We start from the raw sequence: 27,878 nt of genomic DNA, 5'->3' as shown, positions 1-27,878 counted from the left end.
TGTTCGTCACCGACGGCCACCAAGATCGGTCGGGAAGGAGTCCAAGTGCGAATGCAGAAAATGAATTTTCAATGACATCTGGTTTTGTCTGCTTGAAGTAAACTTATGACAGGAAATCACAAAAAAATGGGCTATTTCTAAAAAGGTACATAATAGGAAAGTTTTAAGGTGATATTCATGATCAGCAACCTAAAATCCATACAATACACCCAAAGGCATTCAGGAAGCAAAACCTTCCTTGTCCAGTGTTCACTGAATATCCAAATTCTATGATGACATCATCTGAAATTGATTTCAGATTCACTCTCTCCATTTTGGCACGGCAGCTATTTACTTCTGCTTAATGCAGAAAGTCCCAGAGGCGAAGGGACACGATGTATTTCAGGAAATGCCTCTTGCAATACTGAAGCAATGTAACGGTCTTAAACTTCCTCTTGTAGCTTGTTGCATGAAATACCCAGACACACACAGCAGGCCGATCACTGCACCATTGTACATGAGAGTTCGTGTCGCTCTGGCAGTGAATAGGCCCGGCTGTTAAGAGTAGCCTCTGCACTTTTGTTGATGGGGATGGAAAGATTATGTACGTCTGTAATTCTCTCTAGTCCCAATCCTGTGGAAAAATTTATGAAGATTGACCCTGTCACTCCGTAAAAGAAAGCTCATGCAGCAACTTTGGCAATGATGCTAACCCGGTGGGTGAACAGCCCATTTTAATACAGCATCTGTTATTTAGAAGTTAAGCCTTAAGCAGTTGGCAAGGGCGCTGGCAGTGGTTGTTCGCGGTGATTACTGACAATTTTTTCTTCATATTAGACAAAACTAAGACTTTAATACAAAAATTGTAGTGAAGGCCTTGAATGTAGTTTTCAACGGGTTTATTCCATGATGGGGCAGCACAGGTTCGAATCACGAGCTGTCTGTACGTTCTCCCCGCATCAGCATGGGTTTCCCCGGGGGCTCCAGTTTCCTCCCACTGTTCAAACATACCCGTGGGGTCGTGGGTTAATTGGGCGGCACGGGCTCAAGGGCCGAAAGGGGCTGTTACCGTGCTGTATGTCTAAATTTAAAACTTAAATGTAAAATATTTTCTGCGTCAGCTTGTTTGTCCCTCTATAGAAATATGCTTCTGAAGAAGTAGATTTGGGAGTTGGTAAGCAGTGGAAACTGTCACCTGCCCTTCTTGATATATCATGTGAAGTAAAATCTGTGAAACAATACTCAAGGTCTCTACATCAGTTAATTTCATTGACGCAGTCGGCAGGATCCTTATTAAAATGGGATCTGCACATCACGGTCTCCGAATCAGTTAACTTCATTGACAGGAGGAGTCAGGATACAAGTTCTTGCTGGTACTGGGAGTACCTGCAGGATTAATGAGGCGGTTAGCATAACGCCTTTACAACGCCAGCAATCGGAACCAGGCTTCAAATCCTAGATTGTCTGGAAGGGGTTTGTATGTTCTCCCCACATCTGCGTGGGTTTCCCCCTGGGGTTCTGGTTTCCTTCCACTGCTTGAGGCGTTGTAGGTTAACTGGGTGTAAATTTGGCGGCACGGTCTCAAGGGCCGAAATGGCCTGTTACCGCGCTGAATGCCTACAATTTAAACTTATGTGGGTCAGAGAACATTGCTTCTTATTTGTGAAGTGATGTGGACTGTATCCCAACTTCTTCATTTATTGATCATCCTTCAGCAGATGTCGTGGGGGAACAGACAAACCATACACAGGTTGTTTGCATGTTTTTGCATATATGTGTTTGCATGAGGACAGAAGAATCCCGTTGCACTTCACAATTGTATGATAATAATAAACTTGAATTGAGAGTTGGAACAGGCCCTTCAGCCCCAACATCCATACTGACCCACCTGGCATTCTGGGCTGGTCCCATTTTCATTTGGCCCATAAACCTGTTCTATCCCTCTATCTGTCCAAATGTTGCAATAGTGTAGAATGATAATTAATTCCTCTGGAATCAATAAATCTAAAACCCTTCCCCCTGCCAGCCTTGTCCTCATTCTGACGCTTTCCTGATCCTTGCTTATTCCTTGAAGAAAGGCTCAGGCCCACAATGTCAGTTTATATCTTTACCTCCCTACGGACGCTGCAGGACCAGCCGAGTCCCTCCAACATTTCTCTGCATTGGTACATCTGATAATCTGGATATAATCAGCTGAACTCTGGGGAGAGAATTCCAAGGGTTCACAAGCCTACCGTCATCTGACTGAACAAGTAGTATAGTAATGGGAGACCTTCAGTTCGAAGAAGACACGTTGTTGTTCTGGACACAAAGTTGACGTTGCAGTCCCAGTCTGGAAGCACATTGGGGGCCACTGGAAGTCCGTTGTTGTAATAACAGTGGCTGCTGCACTGTGACACCGTTCACAGTTTTCCATCAGTTTTTGGCGGCGGCTGTCTTCAAAACTGGTGTAGCCTTCATAGCACAGGGCTCACCAACGGGACCAGCCAGCAGCCGCAACTTCTAGTTCTCTTGGTTGGAGGCCACAGTAAAGTAGGGTTTACTTCACAATGTCTTTATGGCGCTTGCGTGGATGACCTTGAGGACTCCTTCCTGTCTCCAGTCCATGATAGAGCAGCTGGCAAGGCATACGGTGGTTGTCCATTCTGATGACGTGTCCCCATCCACCTGGCATCTGGGCTCTGAGGATCAGGGACTCAGTGCTGGTGGACTTCACGCGACACAAGACCTCCAGGTTGGAAACACAGTCTTGCCAATTAATGTACAAGTACAACCCGATGAAACAGTGTTGTCTGGTCCTCAGTGCAAAACACATCCAGACACAACAACACACATACAGACCATACACACGCAGGACAAGAATTCATATATGCAAAATCCAACACCTGCCTGAACATTACTTGCTGGAACATAGAAATGCAAAGCTGTGTTCCCTTGGAGAAAATTACTTACAACTTTTTTAAAAAGTATGACATTTAAAAAAAAATTTGTCAACCAGGCTTGAATTCCATAGTGTGGACCATCTACTCCTGAATCGGTGGCGGGGGGGGGGGGGGGGGATCCATCCCATCCCATCCCACCAGGAAAAGTTAAGAAACCAGCCTGAGCTCTAGACATCGTGTCGTGACAAACCCCTGATATGTATTTCATGCCTTTATTTGTGAGCGTCTTTGATATCGTGTAAAACTGTGGTAAGTTAAGTGTTAAATGTTGAGGGTGTGTGGGGGGAGGGAGAGAGATGGAACGAGCTTGAACTCGACAGAAAACTTTGTATAGAATTGATCATTGCAAACTGTAGTCGATGCTGATACTGTTAAGATTGACACTGATCATGTTGATAACTGTTTGAGTTTAAGTTTGGAAAATCATAAATAAAATATCTTTTAAAAACCAAAGAAATAAATAGATATTATTTCATAAACATGAGTCTCGGACGGTTAGTGCGAGCAGTTGCTTTGGTCGTTCAGCGTTCTCACTGCCCGTGGAAAGAAGCTGTTCCTCAGCCTGGTGGCGCTGGCTCTGATCCTTCCCCGACGGGAGCAGCTGGAAGATGCTGTGTGCGGGGTGGAAGGGGTCCTCAATGATTTTGCGTGCCCTCTTCAGTCGATGATCCTGGTAGATCACGCCGATGGGGTGGGGGTTGGGGGGAAGTGATCCACTCTGCCGCTCTTATGGTCCTGTGGATTGACCCCTGATCCATTTCTATGCAGCAACTGTACCCACACTGTGATGCAGCCGGCCAGGATGCTCTCGATAGAGCTCCTGTAGAAGGTTGGCATAATGGCAGCCGGTAGCCTTGCCCGCGTCAGTTTTTACAGGAAGTGCAGTCGCTGTTGCGCCTTCCTGACAAGTGAGGAGATGTTGAGGGTCCATTAGTTAAATGAACTCCAAGGATAAAGATACATCCAGGTAACTCAAGCCCGAAACATTGGTTCTGTGTCTTTCTCTTTGCTGTATAAAGGACACTGCTTGACCTGCTGAGTTTCTCCAGCGTTGTGTTTTTACTTCATTCACGGTGACTGTAGATTTTTGTGCTGTACTCGCTGTGAAGAAATTGCTCTTCTCTGTTCTGGACGACCAACCTATGTTATGACTGTGACCTGCTGGCTTGAGGCTCTTCAGCCTTTCAGCACCTAGACAGATTTTGTTCGCTGCATTGAGATGACATTCCCTTTTTGCGCAGAGGGAAGAGGCCCAGCTTGGTTAAGTTCTCATGGGACAAACCTGCCATAGCAAGAATCAATTTGGTTAAACATTGCTGCACTCCCAATGCTAGTATATTTCCCCCTTTTGGTAGGAAGACCCTGTGATATCTGTCTCTGAGGCTGACATCAGAAAGTCATTCAAGAGGGTGAACCCTCGCAAGGCATCAGGCCCTCATAGCGGACCTGGCAGGTGTAGAGCGCGTTGAAAGAACCAAAGACTTGTTGATCCAAACCAAGGCTTTTATTAACTAAAAGACTGGAGCATATCACGTAGGTCAACCAGTCCAGAATGACCTGGTCTGGCTAGGAGCAATCCTTTAAGACCTGCCAGTAGGTGTAGCTACACTCTCAGCCAATCACAGTCATCCTACACTACCATATGTACATATACACATTGGTGATACATATACACATTGGTGATATAATCTATACTATCACAGCAGGGTACTAAAAATCTGTGCCAACCCACTAGCTGGAGTGTTCACAGACATTTTCAACCTCTCAGTGCTGCAGTCGGAGATTCACACCTGCATCACTCATTCCGGTGCCGGAAAAGAGCAGAGGGAACTGCCTCAATGACTATCGCCCAGTAGCACCCGCATCTGCTGTGATGAAATGCTTCCAGAGGTTGGTCATGGCCTGAATTAACACGTACCTAAGCAAGGTCTGGACCCGCTGCAATTCACCTATCATTACGATTGCTCCACAGTAATATCGCTGGTTCTCCACTCAGCTTTATATCACTTCGAAAACAGCAACTCAGATATGCAGTTGCTCTTTATAGACAACAGCTCAACCTTCAAAACCATTAGTGTTAGTCCACAAACCTCAAACCCTGATCCTCTTCACCCCCCTCTGCAACTGGATCCTTGACTTTCTCTTCGAAAGTCCACAGTTAGAACAAATTGGAAACAACATCTCCTCCTTACAGTCTATCAACACAGGCACACCTCAAAGAGGCGTGCTTAGCCCACTGCTCTACCCAGAACTGTGCGGCCAGGCATAATTCCAATGCCTATCTACAAATTTGCTGAGGACACCACTGTCGGTGGCAGAATCACAAACGGCAATGAGAAAGTGTACAGGAGGAAGATAGATCAGCTCGTTGAGTGGTTTCATACCAACAACCTTGCACACAACATTAGCAAAACCAAGATTGATTGCAGACTTCAGGAGGAAGACAGGGGAACATGACCCAGGCCTCATCGAGGGCTCGGTAGCGGAGAAGGACAAGAACTTCAAATTCCGAAGGGAAGTCACGTGATGGAGTAGTGGCTGGCCGAGTGGAACCAGCCCTCTCCAAAGAAAAGAAAAAAAAAGTGTGAAAAAACAGAGTTCAATAAACATAAAATACAGGAAGAGAAAGAGAAAGTTCCAGAAAAGAGACAGAAGATGGCACCCAAAAGAGAAAGTAAGAATAACAGTGAAAAGGGAAGAAGGAAAATCACTGAAGAAGAAAGAAAGAAGGCCTTACCTGAATGTCGGAGCAGAGAGCCACTGTGGAGAGGAGTGGCTAATCTCCGATGTTGGTGAGTCCCCAGAGGAGCGGTGTCCTCATGACCGGCGGGAAGAGGACCCAAGAAGAGGTGCACAGCGTGCAAGTAAAAGAAAAGGTTAACGCCAGCGGGAAGGGGACTCAGCTGAGCAGCCAGCTGCAGAGCGGCCAGCTGAGAGATGCCCAGTAACGGGACGTTTGGCTGGGGGAAGTAAGCAAGAAAGAAGGAAAGAAGAGTGGTGAGAAAGAGAATGAAGGGCTGGAAGAGGGTGAGCGGCAACGGGGCGACCGGCAGAGGGACGACCTGCAGCAGGAGGCCCAACAGCAGGAGGCCCAACAGCAGGAGACACAGCAGCTGGAGGCCCAGCAAGGATACAGAAGCAGCTCACCAGAGAAGGATGAAGATACACAGATACAGAGAAGGGAAAAAGACGACACAGACACAGAAGCAGAGGAAGAAGAAGACCAAGAATTTCAAAGAAGGTAAAATAGTTTAGATAAAGCCTTTCTTGAAGAACGAATGAGGTCATTAAAAGAATGGCTATCATTTAGAATTTAGTTCAATCAAAAGAAAAATGAAAAGAGCTGAAGACAGAATGCAAAGTTTAGAGTTGGTCATGACTGAAATAGGGAAAAGAGGAGAAAATGTGGAGGAACGAGAAGTTGCTGTAGAAATGGAGATAAATGATTCAAGAGGGAAGTTGGAAGAGAGCGAAAAAAAATTAAAGAGTCACAAGATTTATTGTCACAAAAAATTGACCTATTGGAAAACTACAGTAGGCGAAACCACATAAAAACAGTGGGCCTGAAAGAAGGAAAAGAAGGGTCAGATATGAAGGAATTTATAAAAGGATGGATCCCGAAGGTGTTGGGAACGACAGATTCACATGAAGAAATAGAAATCGAAAGGGCGCATAGAGCACTAGTACCGAAACCGCCACCACATCAAAACCCGAGATCCATATTGGTAAAACTTCTAAGATATATGACAAGAGAGAACATACTGGAGCAGGCAAGAAAGAAGGTTAGAGAAGACAATAAGCCGTTGGAATATAAGGGACAAAAAATATTTTTTTACCCGGACATAAGCTTCGAACTTTTAAAGAAGAGGAAGGAATTCAACACGGCGAAAACAATCTTATGGAAGAAAGGGTATAACTTTATATTAACACATCCAGCAGTACTCAAAGTATTTATTCCTGGGGAACGGAATAGACTGTTCTCGGACCCAAAGAAAGCCCAAGAATTTGCTGAACATTTGCAGGACAGGAGAAGAGAGGAGGAGGAGGAGTGACAAGAAGGATGACTGGCAAGAAAATATACAAAAATATGTAAAAATATAAAGATAATGTATATATGAAGATTTAAAGATGGATAAGAGAAGGGGAAGAAGGGGGGGAAAGAGAGAGCTTTGTTATATGTATAGGAAAATAGTGTTCTCTGGGGGGGGGGCTGGGGGAGAGAATAATGGTCACTGCGAAATCGGTTGACGTTTTCGAGTAAGTTCGCAAACTGAATGGAAAGGGGAGTTGTGGTTGCCGTCAAGGTACAAAGGGCAACTCAAGGAGGGGAGATTCATTTGGGGTTAAAGGGTTATTGCTTGTGGGGATTGTTGGGGTATTTCATGTCTTAAGTGCGTGGTCATATATTGAGATTAAAAAGGAAAACTTAAAAAACAGTAATGGAAAAAAGGGGATGGAGGTGGTGAAGAGGCAGAAAGGAAGTGAAAATAAAGATATTAGATGGGCATGATGGACTATATGATTATAAACATTAATGGAATATATAACCAAGTTTAAGTGTATCCCTTTGGGAAAACAAAATCACATATGATTTAAAAGACAAAGTTACAATGTTTGAAAAAACCTGGGAACCCTATATGGAACATAACAGAAAGAGCAGGCCTCGGACCACCACCACCTAAAATGATAAGCAGATAAACACGACCAGATTTAATGTGAATAAGTAGATGATACGTCTTTTTTGTTTGTATAAAAATATTGCTTTATTATATTTTATATGTTCAATATTTACCGTTTTTGGAGGTTGGGAAGGGAAGGATGGGGAATAAAAGAGAAAATGTTACTGTGAATATTTAAAGAGATGTATCTGTAAATATATTGGTTGATATGGCTCATAGTGCGATAAGTAAAGAATTACAGAAAAAAACTTCAAATTCCTGGGTGTCAACATCTCCGAGGATCTGACCTGGAGCCTCCATGTTGATTCAATCATAAAGAAAGCTCGCCAGCGGCTATACTTTGAGGAAATTCGGTATGTCGCTGAAGAAATCTTCTACAGATGTACTGAGGAGAACATTCTGGCTGGTGGCAATGACTGTCTGGTATGGAGGTGCCAATGCTCAGGACAAGAGGGTTGTTAATTCGGCCCGCGACATCACGGGCACTGGACTCCATCGGGGACATCTACAAGAGGCACAAGCCACCTCTATCCTCAAGGGCCCACCACCACCCAGGCCATGCCCTCTTCACTCTGCTACCATTGGGAAAAAGATCCAGGAGCCTGAAGATGAGCACCCAGTGGAATAAGGACGGCTTCTTCCCCTCCTGAATGATCAATGAACCATGGACACTGCTTTACTTAGACTTTTCGTGCACTATTTTTATTTATTGTTGTACGGTGGTTTATATGAATATTTGCTCTATGAAGAAAGCTGCTGCAAAACAACAAATTTCGTGACTTGTTCATGACAATAAATTCTGATTCCAATTCAGAACCCTGCATAACATTCCAGATGCTGCCTCACACAGTTGATGTAATAAATCATTACTGCTGTACACAAATCCTCTTCCAATAAAACGTCAACAGACCACTTGCCTTCCTAACTGGTGGGCTAATTGCCTGAAGTTCAGCATTCCATCTGCCGAAGATGCTCCTTCAGTTACTTGTTTAAGCCCATCATTAATGAAGGAAGGCTCGCGGGGATTAAATAGCACAGCATGGAATGTGGAAGCGTTACTTCTGCAGGCACTGCTGCCATGAATGGAACCCTCTGATTTAATGCTGTGAATCCAACGAAGCAGGGGTCTGGACCTCGAGGGGGAGGGGTGGGGTTTAAGTGGCGAGATTAGTCGCTAATGCAAACCCCATGAAAGGAAAAAATGCAGGTTCAGCCGTCACAATAAAAATGAATTCATGGCAATTCATGGTTTTAACAGAAAAGTCTGCAGACACCGCAGTTGAATGCTGGTAAAACTCAGCAGGTCAAACAGTGCTCCTTTGAGCAAAGATAAAAGTACATAGCCAACGTTTCAAGCTTGATCTTAATGGTTTTATTCCCAGTTACTCCATAGATGTAAAACATCTGCAGACGTTTTACAGCTTTGCAAACGTTTAAGGCTCAATGAACAAAAATAAAATAAATTACACATGACCACTCGACGTTCCTTCCTGTTGGTGCGACAACAGTGCTTTTTGTTATGGGACACAGCTCTCTAAGGGGTTGGCACATTGGCCTTCATAAATCAAAGCATTGAGTTGGGATGTTACGGAGAAGTTGTATAATACATCAGAGAGGCCAAATTTGGAGCACTGTGTGCAGTTTTGGTCACCTAACTACAGGAAAGATTTTTAAAAATTTAAATTTAGACATACAGCACGGGAACAGGCCATTTCAGCCCAAGAGCCCATGCCGCCCAATTACACCCAATTAACCTATACCGCCGATACGTTTTAAATGGTGGGAGGAAACCGGAGCCCCCGGGGAAAACCCATGCAGACACCGGGTGAATGTACAAACTCCTTACAGACAGCGTGTGATTTGAACCCTGGTACCCATTGCTGTCATTTTAACGGTGTTGCACTAGCCACTTCGCTAATCGTGCTGTCCGATATCAATAAGATGGAAAGAGTGCAGAGAAGATTCACTAGGATGTTACCCGGACTTCAGGAACTGAGTTACCAGGAAAGGTTAGGACTTTATTCCCTGAAGTGTAGAAGAAGTATTTAAAATTATGAGGAGGGTAGTCAAAGTAAATGTAGGACACCTTTTTTCACTGAGGGTAGGTGAGATACAAATTAGAGGACATGGGTTAAGGGGTAAAGTTTAGGGAGAACTTCTTCACACAGAGAATGATGGGAATGTGAAATAAGCTGCCAGCTGACGTGGTGAATGTGAGCTCAATTTTAACATTTAAGAAGAATTTGGACAGGTACATGGATGGGAGAGGTGTGGAGGGCTATGGACTGGGTGTAGATCAGTAGGGCTAGGAAAAAAATGGTTCAGCACAGATTAGAAGGGCCAAATGGCCCAGTTTCTGTGCTGCAATGTTCTATGGATCCAAAGCTGGCAGACATGTCTTATTGTCAAGCTCAGGAGACGAACACAACCTGGATTACCAAACTCTCTCTCTACCTCCACCAAATCCCACCTAGCCACAGATCAGAAAGAAATGCATGTACAGTAAAACCCCTGTTATCCGGAATTCGGGCAACAGATAGTCTCTCAAGTAATCGGCAACAAACAAAAAGGAAAATAGATAGGTAAAAAATATGGGTTTAAAATTGGTGTAGCTCACCATTAGTTCGTCAACATGCAACCTCAAGCAACTGAAAAATTCACTTATCTGGCATCTATCAATCCCCATGGGTGCTGGATACCAGGAGTTTTACTGTTATATGAAATAAAGAGTCAGAAAATAGAAGTGAGAGAAAAAAAACAAAGAATGAAACTAGAATTATTGCCAATTGATCCTTTGAGTCGATGGCAGTAACAATGCATAACACTGCAAATCATTTTTCAAATGCCTGTCCAACATATTCTTGGAACCCCAAATAACCCCCCAGGGAGCACATTCCAGATCATAACCACTTCTTAATAAAAAAATGTTTCCCGTATCCCACCACCTCTCCCACCCAGTGGGATTTTGCCCAGCGCGTTGAAATGATTTTAAAGCAAACATTAGAAAGGTTTCATGGTTCGGTATGTAAAACACGTGGAACGAATTGCTCAGGCAAAGTGCCAGAGAAGGTCCACGTTGCTGGGCGTCCCTTTCGCTGATTTTTCTGAATCAGAGTTTTTTGAGTTGAATAGTAGTGAGATGATTCAAAATATGTTGCAGACTGGTTGAGGGATTTCCCCCGTCTTAGCTCGAAAAAGTACAGGCTAACCCTTCCAAGTTTGGATGAAGCGTTGATAGTGGATAAATAATGGGCTAAATTTACACAACTGCTGCCTTACTCGATCATTCCTTCCTGCAGATGTCTTCGAAAAGTCAAGTATGTGTACAGTCCACATCCCTTTCACATTTGTGTTCTGAACGAGAAGAGAAATAGCGCGTAATTTCAGGTCATTAAGTTTGCCACTATTGCCACTTTCGGCGTGGGAATCGGTGTGAATTAGGCCTGCTCAGTATCGGCACAGAGAAAAAAAGGTTCACCAAAGTGACTAACAACTAGAATTATTAATGACATAGAATTCTCCATCTCTTAAATTGAGTAATCAATCAATTTGGCCAAGTTCACTGTGACAAAACCAAAGACTGGAAATTCCAAACGTCTCATCATTTCGACAATTGCAAATGTTAAAACTGAACAAAGGGATGGGAATTCATCAGGTCTGGCCTCCGCCCATTATCCAAACTCTGAAAAAAAAAGTCCTTCCAATTTAACTTTAATTTAGAGATTCAGCACGCTTACGGGTTTTTCCGGCCCAAGAGCCCATGCCATTCATTTATAGCCAAGTACCAACCGTGTACGTCTTTGGGGCGTGGAAGAAACCCTTACACGGGGCTAGATTTGAACTCGGGCTACCGACGCTGTAATAGTGAACTGCTACACTAACTGTGCTATTTCTAATCATTCACTGTGCCATTAAAAATGCTTCTGCGGCAACAGTGTAGCAGTGCAAAATGAAGTACAAAAAAATGATCAGACCATATTGGTGTTATATACAGGCCCCCAAACAGTAGCCGGGAAGTGGACCATGAGCTACAGCAGGAAATACAGAGGGCATGCCACAAGGATAATGTCAAAATAATTATGGGGGATTTTAACATGACAGGGGGTTGGGAAAGACAGGAAAATACTGGAAGCCAGGAGAGAGAATTTGGAGAAAACCTAAGAGATAGCTTTTTTGAACAGCTTGTCGAGAAGCCCACCAGGGGACCTGCAGTTCTGGATTGGGTCACGTGCAATGAACTCGAGGCTGTTAGGGAGTTAAAGATCATAGAACCTCCAGGAAGCAATGATCATAACATGCTTTAAATTAATTTAAAATTTGAAAAGGAAAAAAATTTATTGGATGCATCAATTATTTTTTCAGTGGAATAAAGGAAATTACAGTGGTATGAGAAAGGAGCTGGCTCAAGTAGACTGGAAAAGAGCACGATTGGAAGATATTTTTGCAGGTAAAAAAAGGCATGCAGGATAGATATATTCCAAGGAAAAACAAATTTGTCAAAGGAAAGATGGTACCCCTGTGGCTGACAAAAGAGGTGAAAGCTAAGATAAAAGCAAAGGGGAGGGCATACAAGGAATCTAAAATTAGTGGGAAATCAGAGGACTGAGATTCCTTTCACACTTACAGAAAGAGACAGTCATTCGGAAAGAAAAGATTAGCTAACAATATTAAAAACAATACTAAGAATTTTTTAAAATATATATAAGGATTAAAAGAGAGACACGTGTTGACATAGGACCAATAAAAAACGATGCTGGGGAAATTGTAATGGGTTATAAAGAGATGGCAGAGGAACTTAATCAATATTTTACGTCTGTCTTCACCGTGGAATATCCCAGATAGACAGAGGCTTCAGGGAGTAGAGTTAGATTCAGTTAGGGTTACTAGAGAAATTGTGCTAGGCAAACTAAACGGATTAAAGATTGATAAATCTCCCAGACTGGATGAGGTGCATCTATGCGTTTTGAAAGAGGTGGTTTTGGAGATTGTCGATCCATTGGTGATGATCTTCCAGAAATCGATAGACTCTGGAGAGATTCCAGAGGATTGGAAGGTTGCAAATGTGGTTCTGCTGTTTAAGAAAGGTGGGAGACAGAAAAAAGGAAACTATAGGCCGATTCGTCTGACTTTGGTGTTTGGGAAGATATTAGAGTCGATCCTCAAGGATGAGGTGATGAAATAACTAGAGATGCCTGACCAAATAGGCCCAAGTCAGATGGTCTTTTAAAGGGGAGATCCTGCCTGACCAACCTATTAGAGTTTTTTTGAAGAAACCTCAAGTAGGATAGACAAAGGGGAGGCTGTGGATGTTATCTATTTAAAAGGCTTTCGATAAGGTGCCGCACATTTGGCTGCTAAATAAGATGAGGGCCCATGGAATTTCAGGGAAGTTATTAAACTGGATAGAAAAATGGCTCATAGGCAGGAAGCAAAGGGTTGGAATTAAGGGTTCCCGTTCTGGATGGCTGCCTGTAACTAGTGGTGTTCCGCAGGGGTCAGTATTGGGGCCGCTGCTTCTTACAATTTATATTAATGATTTGGATTGTGGTATGAATGGTTTTGTGGCCAGATTTGCGGATGACATCAAGACAGATGGCGGAGTAGGAAGTGTAGTAGAAATGGTAAAGTTGTAGAAGGATATAGACAGATTAGGAGATTTGGCAAAATTATAGCAGATGAGATTTAACATAGAAAAATATACAGTTGTACTTTTTGACAGTGGAAATAAACAAGCAGAATAGTATTTGGATGGGATGAAAATTCAGATCTTGGATGTGCAAAGCAACCTGGATGTCCTTGTGCAAGGAAACCTAAAAGTTAATGACCAGGTGAAATTGGTGGTGAAGAAGGCGAATGCCAGGTTGGATTCATTTCAAGAGGAATAGTGTAGAAGAGTAAAGAGGTGTTGATGAGGCTCTATGGGGCACTGGTGAGACCCCATTTGGAGAACTGTGTGCAGTTTTGGGCCCCCTATCTTAGAAAGGATGTGATGTTGTTGGAGAGGGTGCAGAGATTTACTAGGATGATTCCCGGAATGCAAGGGCTAACGTACGAGGAGCGTTTGGCAGCTCTTGGGTTATATTCATTGGAGTACAGGAGAATGAGAGGAAATCTCATAGAGGCACTTCATATTTTGAGAGGTTTAGATAGGGTGGATGCGGGTAAGATGTTTCCCTTGGTGGGTGAATCGAGAACAAGGGATCATAGTCTGAAAATTAGAGGTTATCCATATAAAAGAGAGATTGGGAAGAAGTTCTTTAGCCAGAGGGTCATGGATCTGTGGAACTCACTGCCGCATACAGCAGTGGAGGCCAGATTACTGGGAGTATTTAAAAAAGAAATAGACAAGTATCTAATTAGTGAGGGTATCGAGGGATATGGGGAAAAGGCTGGAAATTGGAACTAGTGTAGAGTAGCTTAATGTAGATTTATGGAACAAACTTGATGGGCCTAGTGGCCTGCTTGTGTTCCTTGGTCTTGTGAATCTTGTGAGTCGAAGTTCAGTAAAAGTCATATAATCAAACAGTCGTGTGCAGCTTTTAACCCCCCCCCCCCCCCACCGCGTTCCAAATGATGCCATCGCGTTGTGACGTCATAATGTCACTTGGAACCTCCCGAGCTGGTTCGATTAAGCCTCCAGTGAGCCGCTACATTTCCATTATTTCAGGAATAATTCAATACAAATTCATTTCCTTATCGTCTAATCCTGACTCTTTGAGTCACCACAAGATATTGACAGATCCAAGTTTCTCCTCTTTCATTTTATCTTTTGGGACTCTGCATCATGGTCTGATATGGGGAACACTAATCCCCGAGCGTAAAGCCCTGGAAAAGGTAGTGGACACATCCCAGGACATCACGGGCAAAACCCTCCCCACCATCGAGAACATCTACGGGGAACGCTACCGTCGGAGAGCAGCAGCGATCATCAAGGATCCAGCCCACCCAGCACACGCTCTGTTCTCGCTGCTGCCATCAGAAAAGAGGTATCGGTGCACCCACCAGGTTCAGGAACATCTGCTCCCCTTCCACCATCAGACTCATCAATGACAAACTCAATCAGGGGCTCATTTACGGACTCTGACTTGGGCATTTCATTGATTTTCTTCCTCTCTGTATTGCACAGTCAGTTTGTTTACATTTCTTTATTTGTTACAGGAAAAAGAACCTCAGGGTTTTATGTGATGTCATGTATGTTCACTGCGACAATTAAATAATTTATCTTGCATGCAAAGTTTATTTCATATAAAGTTCCACTGCTTTTGTATCCTGTCAGCTTTACAAGGAATGCTCGGAAGACAAAATAGATTAATTTTGTGTCTGTTGTAATTCCTCCAATTTTCTGGACTTCCTTTCACTACTTATGCTTCTTCCATAACAGACAGGAAGGATGCATCACAATCTAACAGTATGAAAACAGTATAACACCATCGCACGTCCCAGCTGAAAGCATTCTAGATTTGCTTTCACCTAGCACCTTTCTTCAGTTTGGCTCAATCCAAAGTATAACTTAAGTAATTTTGGTGTAAGATTAGTCATTAGGCCTCGGCGAGAAGAGGCAGGGCCAAGGTAAGGTCTCTGGTGAGAGTTTATTATTATTTATTTTTTGACCTTGTATTCATGCCGAGGTAGAAGAGGCCGAACGGTAATGAGGTTAGTGGAGTGTACATCTTGTCCGAAGTGGGATTTCTGGGACACTTGCCATCGCCCTGATACAAGTCGGCCCTGACAACGATGGTGTTCAGTTCTGTCACTCACGTCTCCGCTCCTGTCAGGAGGCTGACCCAACATCTCCGCTCCTGCCGGGAGCCCGACCTGATGTGCCCGGTCCTGCCAGGAGGCCCAACCAATATTCTCCACACCTGCCAGGAGCCCGACATGCCCGCACCTGCCGGGAGGCTGACCCCACCACCCCGTCCTGCCGGGAGGCCAATGTCCCCGCTCCGCCAGGAGCTGATCCCACATCTCTGCTCCTGCCGGGAGCCCGAGATGGCGCCAGGTAACTTGGGGCAGCAGCATCACTTCACAATCCACGTTACGATTTGGAACACACGCGGATTGCCATCGCACTCTATCCCTCTTCAATCTCTCCCTCCCCTGTGGCAGCAATCTGCGCATGCGTTCCAAACCACCTTTTATTTTAAAAACGGCGTTGGGTCCAACAAAGCACATTCCCTTAACATCACTACAAGAGGAGCACTGAAAGGATGAGATTTAGGGGGGCTGGTGGCAGTGACTCCCAAGAACCTAAATATGTTCACCCTCTCCACCTCTGCTCCCCACAATGATCACTGGATTGTACACCTCTGGCTTTCGTTTCCTGAAGTCAACAATCAGCTGCTTAGTTTTGGTGACATTGAGTGCTATTCACCCAAGTTTTCAATCTCCTTCCTTTATACAATCCACTACCGTGGTATCGTCGGCAAATTTGCAAATGGTGTTATTGTCGTACCAAGCTACAGTCGTAGGTGTAAAGTGAGTAGAGCGGGGGCTAAGACCATAGCCCAGTGGTGATCTGCTACCGATGGAGATTGTGGAGGAGATGTTCTCATCAATTTTCACTGATTGTGGTCTGGAGGCGAGGAATTCCATGATCCATTACACATGATTCAACACCCAGGTCTTGGAGTTTGTTGATCAGTTTTGAGGGGATGATGCCGAACTGTAGTCGATAAAGAGCATCCTGATGTCTGCATCTTTGCTGTCCACATGCTCCAGGGCTTTGTGTAGGGCCAGTGAGATATAGGCCTGTTGTCACGATAGGCATATCCATGTGACCACTCGGACAGAAGCAGATAGGCTTCAAACACCAGCCTTTCAAAACACTTCATTACTGCTGAAGTAGGTGCTACTGGTCGCTAGTCATTAAGGCAGGTAACTGCCCTCTTCTTTGGCACCGGTGCGATCGACATCTGTTTGAAACAGGTGGGTACCAGACCTACCAGAGTGAGACATTGAATACATCCGCGAATACATTGGTAAGTTAGTCAGCACAGATCTTTAATACTCAGCCAGATAATTCATCCGGGCTGGATTCTTTCCTCAGATTCGCTCTCCTGAAGACTAAAGGTGTTAATTAGATATGGAGAGGAGGCCAGGAGAGAGGAAAGGTAAGAATTGATAGGGAGAGAAGGGTATTCTGGCCCTGTGAATGCAGAGCTGGGGGAAAGGAGACAGATGGAAAAGGGAAGAGAGAGAGAGGGCGGGGGGAAGAGACAGGACCATAGGAAAGGAGTCATGGAGGTGGTTTAATGGAAACCAGAGAAGTCACTATTATTGCCATCCAGTTGCACGGTGTCCAGACAGCATATGAGGTGGTGTTCTTCCAATTTGCAGGTGATCTCAGGCTGGCAGTGCATGAGACTATGGGCAGACATATCAGCAAGCGAATGGGGCAGGGAAATGAAATGGGTGGTCACTGGGAAAGCCACACTACTGAGGCTGAGCCGAGGTGCTCAACAAAGTGATCTCGCAGTCTGTGTCCAGTCTCTCTGATGTAGAGAACGCCTCGATAGGAGCACCGGATGCAGATGACCCCCTTGGAAATTGACGTGTTGTTTCACTTAGAAGGACTGTTTGGTGCCCTGAACAGTGGTGAGTGAGGAGGTGTGGGCATAAATGGAGCATCTCCTGTGGTCACAGGGGTAGGTGCCAACGGGATGATTGGTGGGGAAGATCGGACGAGGGAGTCAATGGAGGGAGCGGACCCTGCGAAAGGCAGAGAGAGGAATATGTGTCTAGTGGTGCAATCACGTAGTAGGTGGCCAAAATGGCACAGGATATCTTGGATGCTGAGGCTGGAGAGGTGGCAGGTGAGGACAAGGGGAATTCTGTCCTTGTTGTGCATGGGGGTGGAGGAGCCAGGGCAGATGTGCAGGTAATGGAGGATATGCGGATAAGAGCCAAATTGATGGTGACAAGGGTAAGTCACGTTGTTTGAAGGAATCTCTGATGATCTGGCTTGAAAGACCTCATTCTGGGGACAGATGCAACAGAGGCGGAGAAATTGAGAGAAAGGAATGGAATCCTTACAGGGAACTGGATGTGAAGAAGTCTAGACAAGGTAGCTATGGGTTTGTAGATGTCTGTTGAGAGCTTGTGTCCTGAGGAGAGAGAGAGATCAAGGAAAGGGAGTGTGTTGTTAGAGATGGACCAAATTAATTGGAGGCCAGGGTGGAAATGGGAAGCAAAGTGGATGAAATTGACGAGCTTATCATAGGTGCACGAGGCAGCGCCAAAGTAGTCTTTGATGTAATGGAGGAAGAGTTGAGGGGCCTTGCCCGTATAGGCACCTGACATGGATTGCTCCACAGAGCCAACAAAAAGGCTGGCATAGCTGGGGCCATGAGGGGACCCATGGCTACCCCTTGGAGAAAGTGGGATGAGCCAAAGAAATTATCGAGGGCAAGGACAAGCTCTGCCAGCCGGAGGAGAGTGGTGGTGGAGGAGGGAGGGGGAACTGGATGGGTCTGTCATCGAGTAAGAAATTAAGGCTTTCAGTATGGGGGATGGAGGTGTAATGCGATTGGATATACATCTAGGGAAGCCGTCTTCTCAGGAATAATCAGCATGGTGTTGTTACGGGCAAATCATGCCTTTTGAGCCTAATTGAGTTTTTTGAGAAAGCGACTAAAGAAGGAAAAGTGGAAAGGCCTTCAGCATTTTTACACAGAAACTTCGGGAATTTTTTTTCTTAAAAAAAAATTAGTCCCCCACTACCACAAATTTTGCAGTCGAGTATCCCGCATTTGGGGACATCGCAGGTATCAGCACACCCGAAGTGCAATGGGATAGCCTCGTCCTGGGAGATCGGCCATCATGACCACCGATTCTCCCCTGCCAGGTAAGTATACTTTGGGATTATTCTAAAAAAAAGCATACTTTGCTTTGTATGTCCTAATGTGATCATTAACACAGGGACACTTTTACACAGCCTTCCTTTGTGGCGGAGTTTGTTGGAGGGGGATCATCGTATTCGTTAGGCCCGTTTCTCATGGAATGGCTGCGGTCAATTTACACTGCAGCTGTTCCATAAAAATGTGTAGGGGTCCCAGTGGAAAATTTGTAGGATGGAATTTACATAATAAATTCTGCTTGACATTTTGACACTGCCAATGGAGCAGAAGCTTTCTGTTCAGCGGGTATGTAAAAGTGCCTACCCAGGACATGCTCTGTTTTCGCTGCTGCCATCAGGGAAGAGGTTTAGGTGCCACAAGACTTGCCCCACCAGGTTCAGGGACAGCTGTTACCCCTCCACCACCAGACTGGAGGACTCATTTAAGGACTCTTACTTTATACATTATTTATTACTGAAAATTTATTTTTAATCTGCATTTGCATTCAGTTTGTTTACATTTCCTTTTATACACGTATCTTTTTCTTGTGTACAGTTTACACTACCAATTGCCGCCAGGCCTACAGGAAAAGAACCTCAGGATTTTATCTGAAATCATGTATGTACTCTGACAATAACTTTGAACTTGAAGAAAAAACACAAGTGGTGGTTGCAAAGGCAGGAGATGATAGATGGAGAAGGGAGGGAACAGCAACAATCAAGGGGAGGAGGGATGGCTGGGTGAAGGGAGAACTGGAAAGGGGAAGGGGGAAGAGGAGAGCAGGTTAGCAGAAGCCACCTGGCTGGAGAGTGCCTAGATGGAAAATCAGGTGTTGTTCCTCAATGTGCAGGTGGTCTTGGTGGGGCAGTACATAAGGCCATGGACAGACATGTGTCACACAGAACTGAAATGGTAGGCTACGGGGAGGTCTCTGTCACTGGTGCAGAGTGAAGGTAATCAGCAAAGCGATCTCCTAATCTCAAACTTTGAACTTGAGATGTGGTACTATGGATTTTAGTGAAGCATTTGACAAATTCACAAGACATGGGGCCCATAGAACTTTGGTTGTGTGGATTCAGAATGGGCTTGCCTGCAGAAAGTTGTAGCAGATGGAATCTATTTTGCCTGGAAGTCAGTGGCTAGTGGCATTCCGCAGGGATCTGTTCTGGGACCCTTTGCCGTTTGTGATTTTTATTAAAGACCTGGACAAAGAAGTGGAAGGATGGGCAAGCTTGCAATGATGCAAAGGTTGGAGGCACTGTGAATAATGTAGTTTGTTGTAGGATACACACAGGATGCAGAGTAAGGCAGAAAGGTGGCAGATGGAGTTCAATATCAATAAGTTGAGGAGATGCATTTTGGCAGGTCAGACAGAAGGTTAATGGCAGGATTCTTAACAGGGTGGAAGAATTTAAGTACTTTGTGATCCAAATACATAGATCTCTCAAAAGTTGCCGGACAGATTGATAAGGTATGCGGGCCATCATTAATTATGAGGTAATGTTGTAGATCTATAAAACTTTGGTTAGATCTCACTTGGAATATTGTGCTCAGTTCTGGTTGCCTCATTACAGCGTGGAAAATTTGGTGGGGGAGGGGCAGAGATTTACCAGAACGTTGCCTGGATTGGAGAACGTGTCTAATGAGGCAAGGTTAAGAGTTACGGCTTTTCTCTTGAGAATAAAGGATGATGAGCAGTGAGTTAATAGAGGTTCACAAGATAGGAGAGGAAAGATAGGGTAGACAGCCAAATACTTTTTCCCAGTGGCAAATACCAGAGAACATCTGTTTAAGGTGAGGGGAGGCAAGTTTAGAAGAGACATCAAGAGTAATGATTTATGATCTCCTGTATCAGGAACCTAGAAGTGTTCGGTGTTGATTATCTTTGAGGATGCATACCACCTCCTCAAGTGATATTAATGACCCCCCCTGGGTGCATGGATACTGAATCCAAGTTCAATGGAGGGAGTTTACACAGAAGCCCCACCTGTGTTTCTACGCCTCTGGGTATTTGTGCAATTCACAAACCACCACAACTTGACGTTCATCAGAAAAATAGAGATCAGTAACCTCAGGAGGAAGAAATGCTGGTTGGACGTGCGGAGAGTGAGGGAGCGGAGATTCAGCGCTCCCAAGGAGTCCGTCGGCCACCGGCTGCCATCGGCTCCACACGGACTTTGAACGGCCCCTTGAGGGAACCGAAGGTGGTTTCAGTAGAAATCCTGTGACTGCGGGCCTGCGCCCAAGATGGCAGCACCTAGTAATTAGCAGCAGCCGGAAGGGGCTGTAGACTCCGGGGAAGGACCGGACCAAGGTCCCGGAGGACGGGAAGATCATGCACCGTCTGAGGGAGAAGCGGAGATGGCCCGCTGGCAGTGAACCAGAGGGGTATCTGCAACTGAGGGACTAGTGAACGCAGTAGGCTGGTGACTCAAGGTGAGGAACCCATGGAAGCTGTGGGTTACTGGAGACTGCTGTAGAGACTCACGCCGTGCTGTAGAGTGCTGGACGCTGGCTCAAACTGGCTGGGAGGGTATCGGAATCGAGCGCGCTGGAGGGTCCCTGACTGCATCGGAGGTTCAGATCTGGAGCTCAAGTTGCTGACGATTTGGACTGGACTGTGTGTGGATGCAGGGGCCGCAGAAGTGCTGGAGGTGAATCTGCGGACTGCGTGACTCTTCGGGGACTTTAATTTGTTTTCCTCTCTCTGACTGTAAGAGGTGCTCAGGCAATTCATGCCAGTGGTGAAACTGTCTGCCTTACAGCAGGCAAAAAGAAATGTCATGTAACGTGACTAATTTATTGCTGTCACAATAGATTGAAACTTGAAATGTGTCAATTTGTTGGGTTAGAGAATTCAGCCGAAGTTGAACAGCAAGTTCCCCGCATTGTTTGCTTATACTTAAGAACTAGGACCTGGGTCAGGCCATACAACCACTGCAGCCTGCTCTGCCATTACCCATGCTCCACTGCCACATAACCCCAAATTCCCCTTTAGCCTCTTTTTTGGTTGTTCATAAGGAGTCATGGGCCAAACAATATTAAGCCTGGCAGTTTTCAACCAGTTCCACTGCAAGAAAAAGTGTTTTTAAAGACTATGTTCTAATGGGGTACTTAAAAATACTCAGTTGGCCACAGGCTGTAGTTTAGCCATCCCTGATATATAAATATGAAGTTTACAATCCTCTGGATTTTGACAAACCTGTTGGATGCTTGCAACACTATTAATGTCCATATCTCAACATTCAAAGTATGATAGATTGGACATTTTCCACAAGGCCTTTTCCACCCATGCAAGGTGTGCCAAACTTTTGAAATTTTACGTTCTTGTCTCACTTGTACCATGGGTTTGGACCCAAATAAGCTGGTGATGGTCACATAAGGAAACTGGACAAAAATGCAACATTTTCCCCACAAACAGCCTCAGGTCAATGAAAGGGGCCCCAAAATTGTAATGTCAAGGCAAAGGAAACTCAAGGAACAAGCAGTTGATTTACATTCAGTGACATTGCATAAATAGAAGAGGTAATGACCAGATGCTGAAAGATTTCATGTCAATGTGGGACTTTACCGTCCATTCAGGAGGATGAGCAGAGGCCTGGCAATTGCATTCACCTGTAATAGTGAGGTACTGCTCATTTTCAGAAATCACACACTGGATGTAAAATTACTTCTAGAATTGTATCCCACCCTCTGTCCTTCATTGCTGTCCAAAGCAGGAGAAAGTCTCAAAAAAAAACAAACAGCCTCTATCCTCAAAGACCCACTGCCACCCAGGCCATGCCCTTTTCTCTCTGCTTCCATCAGGAAGGAGGTACAGGAGCCTGAAGATGAGCAGTCAACGGCACAAGGTCGGCTTCTTCCCCTCCGCCATCAGATTCCTGAATAATCAATGAACCAAAGACTGCCTTCCTTTTCATGCACCACTTTTTATTTTTTATATTATTGTTGTAAGGTTTATAATATGAATGTTTGCACTATGAAGCTGTCACAAAACACCGAATAAATTCTGATTCAGGATGTGCTGTCTTGGGACTTGAATCCATAACTAAACCAGAGAAACCAAGGACAAGAGAGAGAAAAACCAAAGACAATACTCGACAGCACCAAAACAAGACTGCATTATTAAACCACAATATTTGCAACTTTTATTTGTCAGTTTTCTTTTTTTTTAAAAAAAGTGCTGGTTATCCTAAGTGGTTACATTTGGCTGCAAGGCAAGCAAGACACTAGTTTGCAATCCCAGTGCATGGCCAGAGAAGCAAGGAAATAAAAGATAGCAATAAAAATACAAGTCGACCAACTACTGACACAAAACCATGGCTATATACCAGAAATTACTTCACTCCAGGGAAACTTCACGAACACTACTCATTTTTATCAGCAGAAATGAGCATTCTGCACACATGCACAGAGGTGAGAGGAAATAACTTTGTGATGGGTGATTGCAGTAAAGACAACTCACGCCATAGACCAGAGCAACCAGCTCACAGGGGACTGACTGATCAGAATAGAAAGCTAGAAGGAAGTGTCTTTAAATGTGTTCACCTTTTTTGAGTATCAGGGGCCATTTCCATTCAGGTTCAAAAAAATTCCATCAATAGATCTTGCACAAGCTGCTGGATCTCATTTCACTTGCTCTATTGGATCAGTTATTTAAAAAAAATAAAACTCAATTATAACTCGTTTAAGTTGGCCAGGGTCAGCTGCCAGTTGTTGTCCCTCCCGACTCCTGCGGGAGGGCACTGATCCAAATTCACCGCAGGTTAAAGAATCTATCGGTATTTCTATTCGCAAGGCAGAGACTTTGCCACTGCAGCAGATCAAAACATTGGGTGGATTACATCTTACCTTCAGTTAAATGGATTGGAGGAAGTGCAGTAGGTTTTACTGAAATGAAAATGGATAAATCCAGACGAGACACTACACAAACTAGGATTATTACAATTAGGGGGTGACCTAACTGATGGTTTCAATATATTACAGAGAACCAATAGAATAAACAGAAAAATTACAATTCTATTTCAGGAAATAAAATACTGTGCATCAAGAACTCCTAATATGGTGGAAACACGGAGTTAAATCTAGACCTCACTGAATGATCGAATAGTTGCATTTTCGCCTCCTGATCTCCCTCTCTCTGGAATCTCTTAACAAAGGAATTAGAGGTGGATTTCCAAAAGGGAAAAAAAAAATCTTTAAATTACAACCAGCAGACAGCGAGAACCTTCACGAGCTCACAGGGAGCCTGCGTTCATCTGCGTTCAGCAGACTTATCCTTTAACAAACGTACTTCCTTGATAATGCTGCTAAGCACCGGCAGTAATAAACTAGTTTCAGGAAGACTGGTGGGGAAAGGAAGAACCCAGAACATCATCAATTGCAGATCTCCCAATGGGAACCATCACACAATGCACAGGTCTTCAAAAGCTCTTCCTGGCTTACAAGAGTCTAATCAAATGTAACATTGAAATTTAGAAGGCTAATCTATTCAGGCGATGACCTTTAAGTATCAAAAATAAGGGACAAAATGCATCTAAACAATAAATTATCTTAGTCTTAACATGTGGACCATCAATGAATTTATTTTATGTAATTAACAAACTCATTTTGCTTTAGAGTCTTATTATTAGATTGCCTTTCTCAACCACGCCACATACTTGCACAATTCAGCTATGGAAAGTTAAAGAGGAAAATCAGGAGTAATTGAATTGTCTCTATGAGTGCAGCCACAGATAGACTCCATTCTCCTTGTTTGGCCAGGAAGGGTGAATTCAATTGCACTGAGTTACTGCAACTGCAGTAGTGCATTCAAATACAGAGCAACCTATACCCTTAAATACCGACTGTCCAACTTCCTACAAGTAGTTGTGGTGCACGAGTGTTGGGAAGTCCCTGCAGCAAAAAAAAAATCCAAACAGCATTCACAAAACTGATATGTTTGCAATAGGTCCACAAGCAAACTGTTCTTTGTCAGTGCGAGGCAGGTTGTTGCAGCAAAGCAGAGATGTACGATTACTTCTTTAAAACTTGTATTAGATTCATTTCCACCGATCCTGCCAAGGATGACGCTCGTGGAATCCTGGCTGCAAGGAAGCCATTTTGCCTTGCAAAAGACTGGGGGAAGCAGCATAGCTGCAGTATATTTTTTTCTGAACAGCAACCTTCCTCCTCTCCCCCCCATCACTACAACACAGCCCCAACCCTATCCCCAGGCTCCTTCTTCATTGTTCCGACTTGGCACCCAATTTTCCCAAGCTTTATTCGCACTTGTACCCATTTCCACTGTTCATGCTCTGCTGTTCCCACGCTGCCAAACTCCCATCTCGCCTGCTTGGAACTTTTCTATCGAGTTCCCCTTTGAAAGGATGCCAAGACACATTCAAAACACAAACCATACTTTCAGATGCAAGGTTATAAAGACTACTCCAATGCTACATATTGGTTCAATGCAAAGTTACACAACAGTTAAAAGGGACTAAAGGGCCTTTACAGCAGTTGAGCTGAACCACTTTAATGCTAGTTTTACTCTTTAAATATGATAATGCAGAATTTTCTGATCTTCCATTAACATCCATGCACCACGAAGTCATCATACTCCCCCTAAAAAACAAAAGAACAAAACTTAATAGAACATGATCTGAAGAATTTGAACCAAAGTTCATGATTTCACTTGTAGACACATCATTTTGTTCAATCGCTGCCCTCTCGGTGCCAGCTACCTGAAATATTGCTTTGAAAATAACAGGTGGACCCTCAACACAAAGACTGCCACATTCTAACTACTCTCAACACACAGGAATTGCTCATTAGATCTTTGTGGGTGCTTTGCTGTCACTATGTCAAGAGTCAAAGTAACTTTGATCTCCCTTGAACCTTTATGGCTTTTCACACCAACCACACACAAACCTCTGTGGAAACTATCAATTACTTTCAGTGATGTGTGCATTAAGATTTACTGTTAAACAGAAAGAGGAACTATAAAGATCGGACAGAAGATTATAACTACAAGGGCATAAAATATGCAAAACAACGAGGTCATTTTTTCTGGCTTGGGCACATTAAGTGCGTTTTATGGTCACGCACAAGTCCTATCGTGCAGGAGGGACTTCTTTTTGGACAGTTCTTCCAATGTCGTTCTACAAAATTAGCAGGACAGCAAAGAAAAAGATGTCCCGGTTCGGCAAAGGGCCCAGGCCTGCAACGTTGGTCACCCTTTACTTCCCGTGGATGCTGAATGACCTGCTGAGCTTCTCCAACAGGTTTGTGGCCTGGTTCTTGGTTTTCTGCATCTGCAGAATTTTGCGTCGTTTCAACCTCATGTTCGCTGAGAGTAGACCATGATGCCCAAAGTATGGACAACACAATTCAGCTTCAGAGCAACTCAGGCACCAGTAAGTTCAGCACAGAAGGATATAAAATCTTCAATACAAAGTCTTCAGTTTAAAGCGGGGGGGGGGGGGGGGGGGGGGGGAATCATTTTAAAAACATAGCGCTGGAGAAACTCAGCAGGTCAAACAATGGACTTTATATAGCAAGGATAAAAATGCAGAACCAACGTCAAGCCCTTCCTCAAGGTATGAGCAAAATATAGACAGGCACCTGAGCAAAATGGTGGGGGGAGTACAGTCCCACAGACAGAAGGTACAAGGTAGATGGGGTGGTGGTGGAAGGGGCACACCAGCAAACTAAGGTGGGGGGGGGGGGGGGCGAATGGCTCTGTGAAGAGAAAAGGAAGGGGATCAAAAGCTGGAGGGATTAATAATCATGTCAAATTCTAAACTAAGCAGCTGATTTCAGCGTCAACACCCATTCTTTAGACAAGATCAAAGCCCACAGCGATGAGGCCTGCCTAGTTCAGGTTGAGTGCCCCTTATCCGAAATGCTTGGGACGAGAGATTTTTCGGTTTTTGGGACAAAGCAATGGAGCTTCCGGTTGGCTGAAACATGGTGTAGCAGTAGCAGTCAGATGCTCCTGCCTACTTTATATTTCTTTCACCTATTTAGTGTTTTACTTTACAACCAAAGTGTTTCATATTTTTACGCTCGCCTTTATCTATACTTGTTTTAAAATGGCTACAAGAAGTGGTAAATCAGGAAAGAAAGAAGAGCCAACTAATCTGACTATGGAGCATATTTCTGAGCTACTGGATACAGTCATTAGCCCATGATTTTAAACTTATCTCAAGTCAGAATGATGCTAAACTTGACCAAGTCCAGAGATTAACTGAGGAACACGGTGAACGTTTATCGTCTTTTGAGCTTGGTTTGAACAACTTGTGCGAGCGTGTTGACGAATTAGAAGATGTGTGCTCCAGATTAAGTGACAACAATTCAAAGCTAATGGCGTAGAAGGCAGGAGCAGATGACAAAATCTGCATATTTTGGGCTTGGCTGAATCTACCAAAAGTGGGCAACTTACAAGAATTTTTTCCAGAGTTGCTTTGCGTGGTTTTTGGGAAGGAGCTCCTCTCGACCTGAGATTGATAGAGCTCACCGCTCATTAATACCTAAGCCTGCTCCAGGGCAGAGACCACGCTCAGTCATTCTTCAGCTACATGGTTATCAAATAAAGGATTTTCTGATTCATAAAACTCGAAGAGGGAAACTCGAATATTGCAGCCAGGAGATCAGGATTGTAGAGGATTATTGTCCCCAAATGTGTCTCCAAGCCTTCCCTATTGTATCCAGGACAAGAGGGCTCAGTCTTAGAATTAGAAGGTACCCATTTAAAATAGAAATGTGGAGAAATTTCTTTGGCCAGAAGATCATGGATTTGTGGAATTAATTGCCACATACAGCTGTGGAGGCCCGATCATTGGGGGAGTTTAAGGGGTGATTGCTAGGTATCTAATTAGTCAGGATATCAAGGGATAGAGCAAAAAGGCCAGAATTTGGAACTAAAACAGTTTAGCTCAGGGGGGGATTTGCTGAGACTTGATGGGCCGAATGGCCTACTTTGTTCCTTTATCTTGTGTATCCTGTGCATATCCACATTACAATTCCCAGTGGACACAAGAAGTGGCTCTGCTTGATCGAAGAGGCTCGGAATTATCTAGATGGTTTCCCTACTGCATCAAGCCCAGTGTGAATTTCTACTTGGTGACTGAATTTCTATTTGGGCAAGATCTGGTTGGCTTTCTTTGTTTTGGCAACATTTTATGGGGCAATAAACCCACTTGGGTTGTAGTCATATAAGTAATTTTTCTTTGTATTAAAATTCATTGAACTATTACATTTTTTTTAAACAAGAATACTGAGAATTATACATTCATTTTTTCTCAATAACAATGGTTCATATTTCTACTTTATTATATACTTTTCAGAACTGTATGAGAAATTCTAATTTTTTTAAATATGGGTGTAGTCTTAACAAAATTATGTCCAGCAGGAAGATTTGTTTGGGTGGCAAATGATTGTTTTGAAGTGCTTGCTGTTGACAA

The 27,878-nt window shown here is 44.1% G+C and overlaps 1 protein-coding gene and 1 pseudogene across 1 annotated transcript in view; both read right to left on the bottom strand.

Annotated features, from left to right (window-relative positions):
• Positions 1–18,277: 18,277 nt before the first annotated feature.
• On the bottom strand, positions 18,278–18,451 carry LOC138749071 (U1 spliceosomal RNA; annotated as a pseudogene).
• Positions 18,452–22,557: 4,106 nt separating this feature from the next.
• Positions 22,558–27,878, bottom strand: part of LOC138748670 (NF-kappa-B inhibitor beta-like) — a 37,956-nt gene continuing 32,635 nt past the window's right edge. The window contains exon 6 of the mRNA XM_069909253.1: positions 22,558–25,038. Within this exon, the coding sequence (XP_069765354.1) occupies positions 25,003–25,038 (36 nt within the window). The 3' untranslated portion in view covers positions 22,558–25,002. The remainder of the gene's footprint in view (positions 25,039–27,878) is intronic.

This window comes from Narcine bancroftii, chromosome 13, assembly GCF_036971445.1.
Source record: "Narcine bancroftii isolate sNarBan1 chromosome 13, sNarBan1.hap1, whole genome shotgun sequence".
Classification (NCBI taxonomy): Eukaryota; Metazoa; Chordata; class Chondrichthyes; order Torpediniformes; family Narcinidae; genus Narcine; species Narcine bancroftii.
The sequence above is the reverse complement of the archived record's forward strand: the minus strand, read 5'-3'. Positions and strand labels throughout refer to the sequence as shown.